Consider the following 8,459-nt stretch of genomic DNA (forward strand, 5'->3'; position numbering starts at 1 on the left):
CCTTTATACTAAATAGTACAAATACCATCAATACACATTCAAAGGTGTGACTGAAGAAAATATGAAAATACATCTCTGCAGTTACACATATCTTTAGATTTTCTGACAGAAACACCTACACTATTCTGCAACATTGAACCAGAATGTGCAAAGACTGGAGCAAGTAAGCAAGCAAGAACCCTGAACAGTTCACAAACGCAAAATGATACATTGATTTACAACAAATTCCTTATTTTTGTTACAGCGCTTCAGATTTCTGAGACGCAATGAATTTAAACTTACTTGCCAAGCTTGGTCTTACTCCAAGATGAAAAAAATCTTGTTTACCTTTTGGTTTTTACTTTGAGAAGGGGAGGAAGGGAAGAAATAAAACTGGATTGTATAGTTGAGAAAGAACAGCCTAATGGTTTATTATACAGTTGTTTGGACTTTGAAAGAATACTCATCTTTCTAGTGGACATAACACGAAAATTTGGGGAAACACTTTTGTTATGAGCCATCTTCTCCCCTTACAGACAGAATTTTCTAGGAACTCTTGAGATATCATTACAATGAACAGGACACTGGAGAAAGATAGAGTTTAAAATACAGGAACAGTTCAACATTTTGATGACCAAGTACTCTGTGTACCAACAGTCTTCTACTGAAAACAGCCTGATTGTACCAGTATAATAAATTTGTTCAGAAAGTTCTAAAAGAAATAAAAACATCTAACCAGAGTAATCATTCACATCAAACTACAATTGTGAATAAAACTGTGTTTATCTGTACCTGTATTGAAATTTAACTTTGTCATCTGAAGTGCATAGGCTTCGCAGTCCTTCTTACTGAAGCTGAAAATAATCACAGGTTGGAAATTCCTTTCCATGATCATCTTCACAATCTTAAAAACATTGGAAGGGCCTGCAGAGAGATTACATTAAATTAATTTATATAAAATTCCTTGATAATTGAGACAAGCACAACTTGTATACAACCTTGTAGTACTACACAAGAAGTTAACTCAGAATGGGATTCAAACTTACCTTTTGTTCCTCCTTTCCTGCCTTTCTGGTCCCCTTTTGCCAAGTCTCCTGCCTCTCTAAGTACCTGCATTGCAGTGTTGAAATTGTCTTCTCTGAAATCTCCCTAGGTGTAAAACACAACCTTTGTAAGTGGTTATTTCTTACACAGCCCACTTAAAATACTTAGTGCTTTGCACAATCCGTACCATTACCCCATACATACAGGCAGAAGGACAAAACAATGCGTAAGTTAGCAAGAGAGGTTACTAGGTCAGTGGCACAGCTCAGAACTACACGGGTGTCTCTGAAGTTACTGCTCATTGCTCTATCCACCACACCACCAACCACACCAGACCTGCTGAGTGACACAACACCAAAACTGGCTTTTAGGAATGTCCACACAAAACTATACTGCCCAGTACAGACCAAGCTTCATGGGCCATACTGCTGTCTATGGCATTAGCTACTGCTGAGCAAGCTAACAATGAATTTTATACAAGCTGTCAGTTCAAAATCACCTCAAGGCACAAAAGTATTCTTCCCCTTCAACCTAAGTAAAATTTACACAGCAGTATGTTTTCTTTTCAGTGAGAAAGCAGAAGGGACTTTGCAGAAGATACTTTGCAGACTTAGAGAGAGCAGCAGACATTTTAGAAAACAAGGATGAGGCCACTCAAAGTGTTATTCAGCTGACTGCATGCTATTAGATAATAAAACCAGTTTCTCATGTAAGACTCCAAAAATCCAAGAGCAATTCAGACATCAGCATTACTCACTGTACTTATTTGTAACAAAAACATCCCCTACACAGCCTATCCAAATTTTCCAAGAGATCAAGCTTGCAACAGATAAGTGAGGAAAGGATCCTTCAGACAAGCTGAACATTCCTTACATTTTCATCAACAACCAGATGCAGTCCATCTCCTCCTGCTGGGAATATATAATGCTGCAGTGGAGTGGGTCGGTAGTCAGTGTAAATCACATGGCAAGGCTACAAATAAAGAATAGAATTCACATCAATATTTTATGTTTATAATTGCACTGCTGCAAATCACCTGCTTTGTGGAAAACCCAGTACATTACCATTGAAATACATATTTCTGAAAGCCAGAAAGTAAGGTTCTCAGAAACTAAGATAACACTTTCCTGAGCATGAATTTTGTACTACTGACATTGCTTAAGAAAATGAAGGCTTACAAATCCTTTAGAATGCAAGTTGGCTAAAAAATTTCTTTCTCATGAACACAAAAAAATAAAGACAGGAAGTATTTCTTTCTGATTATACAGACTCAAAACCTAGGTATCTTCTGAAATCAAAGGAAAAACTATTAATTTCTATTTTGTAAAGAAGTCTGAAGTATTTCATAAACACTAAAAAAGTTCACAGTAGACTTTTATGAATATTTAATGTTTCAATGCATGGAGAAAGCTTGTTTAGGAAAAAAATAAACAAGATGCTTCCTTTAAAACATTCCATGTTACATAAATCTCTTAAAAAACCTCATGATCTAGTGTTCTGCAAAACAAAGCAAAGGTTTTGTGCAAGTTTAAATACACATCTCTTATACTACACTCCCTTCATCGCAAACAACATAATCAATCTTTGGTATATTTTTAAAATTGGTTCAACCTCTTAAATTCCCCAATTCTAATTCCCATATTCTTTGCTACAAAAGCATCTCTTAAAAAAACCAAGCAACCAACCCATAATGCAATGAGAAACCTAAAAGTTACAGGAGAAGATGGATTTCTCACATTCCTCTTTTCTCATTTTGTTTGCAAGCATACACAGTATTTCCTACGGATTTAAGATTTACTTTTGACTAACCACATGGCCCTTTTATAGAGCAAATTCTCCAAATAACCTCTTGTCTATCAGCCCTCAGACAATCACTGTGTGTTCATCATGTTCTGTAACTCAGAATGTTTGCTGAAATCTGGCAGGTGCCTAAATAATTGTGGAAAATAAAGAAACAGCTCTAATGTTGCCATGCAGAACCAGCAGCCACTGTAACTGCAAAAGTCGAAGCACAACCAGATGCGCCAGGAGTGATCTACACCATTAATCTTATAAGCAGTAAGATAACTAAAAAGATGCTCAAAGGTCCAGTATTATGACACAAAACAACAAGGATGGAGCTATAGTACATCAGAAACATAACCTGTTTGTGGAGGTGGCAGATCCACTCAGCAAACTGACGGGCATTTGGAATAGTTGCAGAAAGGAACACGTAGTGAACATTGTCAGGGAGCAAAATGATTGTCTCTTCCCAAACCACACCACGTTCTGAAATGGAAAAGTCACGTGTGAAATTTATGTGATCAAAGCATATTTTCCATCTCTGAAGCCAAAGGAACAGCATGATTAAAGGCAAAATAAAACAAAAACTAAAACAAGTCTCCTCGACACATAGGGGGTGTATGAGATGCCCTCAAAGTGGCTTTTGCCTTGGCCAAGAAAATGGAGATTACAACCTGTAATAATTAATATACATTTGGTAGAAAACAAATTCTGAATGACTCATACATAAAGATCACTGATTTAAGAGAGAAAGACTTAATTCTTCAAAAGAAAAAGGAATTGTTCTTGGGGCAAAAGATAAAAATATTTCTTGAAAAGAAAAGAAGTACACATAGGATACCTGAATCTCTCATGTAGTGGATTTCATCAAAAATAACCCACGCAACTTCTCGCATCACCTCCGAGCCTCTGCCTCCGAGCCTCTGTAGAGCATACTCCTCAAAATCTGGGAGATGAAAGAAAACTGGGTTCCATCACATGAAATGGCAACAGTCATTGAGAAACTGCCAGAATTTGGGGTTCACATTTACATGGCAATATGAAATCTTACTGTGCACAAAACCTAAAAGCATTTAAAGACAGGCTGGGAGATGTTTTCCGAGCTGATTCCAACCTAATGAATCTCATGACATGAGAACAACTGGTTTCTCTGCAAAGAACAGCGAAGAAACAGTGAAAGAATAAAACGTTATAGTTCTCCCAGCCGCTATGTGGCAGTGTAATTGTTACAGGTCTACAAATCTGTTTCTGCTAAAAAGCTTTCTTCTTCCCTTCCTGTGACCAAGAGGAAATCTTTTGTCAGAAATCACATCCTGTGTGTCTGCCCCAATCCTTCCCTGACAGTTTCATCTGCTCCTTTGAGGTAAAGACAGTGAGAGGAAAATTCCAAGTCATGGTTGGACAGATTTCTACAACAGAAATATAACACAACTCTGCCAACAGGACTTTGTTACCAAAAGTGGAAGGCTGAATATTGCTGGAGTTCTACCACCTAGCATGAAACACTCCACTATCCTTCAGTGATTCTGTTCTCCCCACTTTGCCTCCCTAGGATAAAATATCGACCCCACAGGATTCAGTAAGTCTGACTTTCAGCATTTCATATCTATCCAAAGAAACCTCAGCATCCTGAGCATTCAGGAAAATAAATTCTGACTTTCTTAATGTGAGAATGTTCAAAAGCATGAACTCACAGACAGTTACCTAAGTTTTTGACTAACCAGAAGGTAAAACATTCAAAGGAGTCATAATGAACTTTAGAACATTTTCTGCCCTAACTGGGCTTATTATAACTTTAGTCTTTTAATATCACACCTTGCCAGCAAGAAAGGGTAGAAGGAAACACACAGACCAAGAATAAATGTCTGATCTTACCTCAGTTGTCATCACCAGACAAGAAGCTGTAGGATTAATAGTGACATCCCCAGTCAACAAACCAACATCCTGAAATTCTTCATACATCTCACGGTACTTCTGATTACTCAGAGCTTTAATTGGACTTGTGAATATCACACGCTGTTTCTCCCTCAAAGCCAGGGCAATTGCATACCTGCATTCAAACATGGTACATATCAGTTGGCAGAAAGACATTCTGAGCATATGACTTTGCTCCAGTCCTCTCCTTAAAATAAAATAAACCAAACCAAACCAAAATAATAAAATAAAATCAAATATGCAGTTCAGAACACCAGTGGTATGACATGCAGCATCTGAACCCATGCTCTAATGTACCCAGCATTTAATATCTATATTATTAAGTCCAGTGCAATCTTAACTCAACTACACATGCCTCTTTGCAGAGTGAAAAATCACTGACATCAAGTTAACTGACTTTTATGGACACCAGAGCATATCTACTTTAATAATCTAATTGTCATTGTCTCACAACAAAACTATTATTATTTGAATCCATGCTCTAATGTATCTCCATGTGCACCTCACTTTTGGGTCAGCCAAGGCACTCCACTGTCTGATCACACCCTGACAGAAAACATACACTTGCCTGATAAACACAAGGTGCAAACTAAATCAAACCAGTGCTTCTGACAAAGCAAAGAAAACACACAAGAAAGCCCTTATTAGTTGTAGTCAGAGGCTAGAAAACTAAGGGTTTTTTCCTACACTCATGCAAATCTGTATTGAAGAAACTTTTTTTTCAATCTATACCTTAATATCTCAACAGGTTGTTTCAAAATTAAAGTTAAGCTTAAACACAGATTAAGCCTTAAACAAGACAAAAGATGTAATTTTTATATTCAAGAGTAGCCAATCCAATTCTAACACCAACAGACTGGACACTATCAAGAAATCAGGACACAACAGCTACTGGTGGTTCAACTAAATGACACAACCACCACCACACCACTCTCCTACTTGAGCTTGTCAGGAAATTACTTACTCCGCACAAACTGTTTTACCAGCTGATGTATGAGCTGACACCAACACAGACTGGTTATTATCTACACAAAGAATAGCTTCTCTCTGGAAGGCATCAAGAATAAATGGATATTCCTAGAAAAAAATAAAGCAAAAACATTATGTAAAATTAAGACAGACTTTTACTTACATCTAATTACTTTTCTGATTCACCTGGTGTGCAGAAATTAAATCCTGTACATATTTGTAATTTCAGCTGGACTTAATCCAGGATTCTGCAAAGACTTATCTAATACTTATGTCTTGTTCTCCGATCAAATTAAAATATTGCACCAATGACTGAATCTTCTCTAATTTACTAATTTAGGTAGAGAAACTACAGTGATGCCACTGCCTGATTTTGAGGAAAGAACTGACATCACAGCAGACTATCCACCTATTCAACCACATCATTTTCTCTACCAGATTTTGAATATAGAAACACCAATCTTCTTTATGAAAGACCATCTTCTCCAGACCTTACTGACAAAGTACATAATTTTCCCTCTGCTCTCATCTACTGTCTAAAGCATGTACCAAAAGAAATGCAATCTACCACATACTTTTGCAGCTTTTCCAGTTCTTGGCTTCAGACCTGCGAATTCCTCACCTGCTGGAAGGGCAACCTATAAAATACATTTAAAATAAGAACAGTTGCAGAACTGTGTGCTCACTACAGGAACATGTCTGACAAGTGTATGAAGAAACTAACTGAATTTCTATTATCCTGTTTCTGTAAGCTCAAGTGTCAAAGGTTCCTTCCTTCCTCTCAGAGTTTTTCAGGCAATCTCCCTGCTCTCCTGCCCCAGCAATGCTCCTTCTCTCACTGCTCTGATATCCCTACTGTCATGTGTGAAATATCAGTGCTTCATCTACCTTGGAACATTAGCTCTCCAGGCCACGACACAATCATGGCTTCTGGCCAGTGATGTTAGAAGCAATTACTCAGCTCACGTTGGTAACATTCCCTATCCAATGACACACTCTATTATACAAGTAATGTTTCTGTTCCTGGCCAGTATCTCACATTTATTTGTTCTAAATAGTTAAGTTCTCTTCAGTTACTAAGTGATGGCAAACCCCTACCAGCCATCTCAAGATAATAAAAACTGTACAGACACATGGCTTTAGGAACTCTATCAGCAATGGTTCATAGAGTTCCTTCATGACAAAGGTCTGATGATACAGTCCTTGAATGGGACCCTAATCAAACTAAGCTCCTTTCCTTTCCTTCTGGAAAATAGCACAGAGAAGAAAATGAGCAAGACAGTACAAGGAAGTAAAAACTTACGTGTTTAATTCTCATAGAAACTCTTTCTGATAGCCATACATTTGGATGTAGGATGATTTAAAGAAAACTCAATATTAATAATTCCCATTTTTCACATTTAAATTTCTGTTTACATTGACCAATACAATTTGAAAATTTTCATTACTTTGTTTCCACATTAAGAAAATATTTCTTTTTCTTTTCTACCAAAATGTAATTTTCAACAGTAATCAGCTTTACCAGAAAGCCTTTCATTCTTGAACCAGAATAGCAGAGTATTTCAATGCACTGGTGCACATGTAGATCACACTATGAACACAGACCTACTTTAACAACCACTAGGTGGAACCCTCAAGTGAAGGTCAGTTTCTTCTCCGAGGTAACAAGCAACAGGACAAGATGAAATGGCCTCAGGCTATGTCAGGGGAAATTGGAGTGACTGGCCTTTAGAAAAAACTTCTACACAGAAAGGGCTGTCAAGCACTGGCACAGGCTGCCCACGGAAGTATCTGAGCCCTCATCCCTGGGGGTATTTAAAATGTAAATGTATGTTGTTGAAGAATGGCTAAGGGAACAGGGGCACAGCCCCAAGAGAGCACTGTACGAGCAAGAGTCGAGCAAGGCCCTATGGGAACTTAGAGCATATAACTACAAAGTAGGCCTCAAGAATTTAGCTCCTCAGCATAATGTTGAAAGCTCAAGGGCAGGCTATCCGGGAGAATAAAGAAGAATTATTCAGAGAATAAAGAAGAACTCTTCACAGTGGCAACCGTAAGCAGAAAAAGCATGTAAATGTAACTTTTAGAGCTTAGGTAATGCTCTTAGGTAATGCTAAAGGATGAATATTTATCGTGTACTGTAAAAAAGAAGAACTGAGCTAACAACAAAGTTGGAGCTTCCTTTATCACTCACACTGAGTCGGCCGCTTGCTTCCCCGCGCGGATTACCCCCGACAGTATGTGGCACTTGGGAACATGGCTCAGTGCTGGGGAAATAGTTGCACTCAATGGCCTTAGAAGTCTTTTCCAACCTAAATGATTTTGTGATTCTATGACATAATAATTACCAAGGAAATAAACAATATTATTGACTGCACTCACCTCATGTGTACAGCCTTCAACAGTTTCCACAGCTTGCACCTTTACTTGAGGCATCAGTTCTGCCAGGCTAAAAACACAGGAGTCAGAATGGCCAAAAAGTTTTCAAAATCTTGTTTTCTTTTTAAATGTAAAAATATTAAATTTAACCTCTACTTTAACGGCAGCATTAAAAACACAATCTTGGCATGGACAGCTGGCAGAGACTGCTACCAGGACTGATACCGGCAAGTTGCAACTTGGCTAATATACAAATCCACTATAGCTACTGCTGAAAAGCTTGACCCCAAACCAGCACTTGGATCATATCTGCTGATACAAAGTTTAATGATTAAGTGGGGACATTTTTCAAGATACAACAAAGCCAAATC

The 8,459-nt window shown here is 37.9% G+C and overlaps 1 protein-coding gene across 1 annotated transcript in view; it reads right to left on the bottom strand.

Annotated features, from left to right (window-relative positions):
• The window catches only part of SKIV2L2 (superkiller viralicidic activity 2-like 2 (S. cerevisiae)), a gene marked incomplete at its 5' end in the record, with an annotated part of 41,894 nt that overhangs the window by 32,102 nt on the left and 1,333 nt on the right, over positions 1-8,459 (bottom strand). The window contains 10 exon segments of the mRNA XM_009079236.1: positions 772-903; positions 1,026-1,128; positions 1,897-1,995; positions 3,167-3,291; positions 3,647-3,716; positions 3,719-3,751; positions 4,681-4,855; positions 5,705-5,817; positions 6,285-6,347; positions 8,092-8,158. Of these exon segments, the coding sequence (XP_009077484.1) occupies positions 772-903; positions 1,026-1,128; positions 1,897-1,995; positions 3,167-3,291; positions 3,647-3,716; positions 3,719-3,751; positions 4,681-4,855; positions 5,705-5,817; positions 6,285-6,347; positions 8,092-8,158 (980 nt within the window).

The sequence above is a fragment of the Acanthisitta chloris genome, unplaced genomic scaffold (genome assembly GCF_000695815.1).
Source record: "Acanthisitta chloris isolate BGI_N310 unplaced genomic scaffold, ASM69581v1 scaffold6627, whole genome shotgun sequence".
NCBI lineage: Eukaryota > Metazoa > Chordata > Aves > Passeriformes > Acanthisittidae > Acanthisitta > Acanthisitta chloris.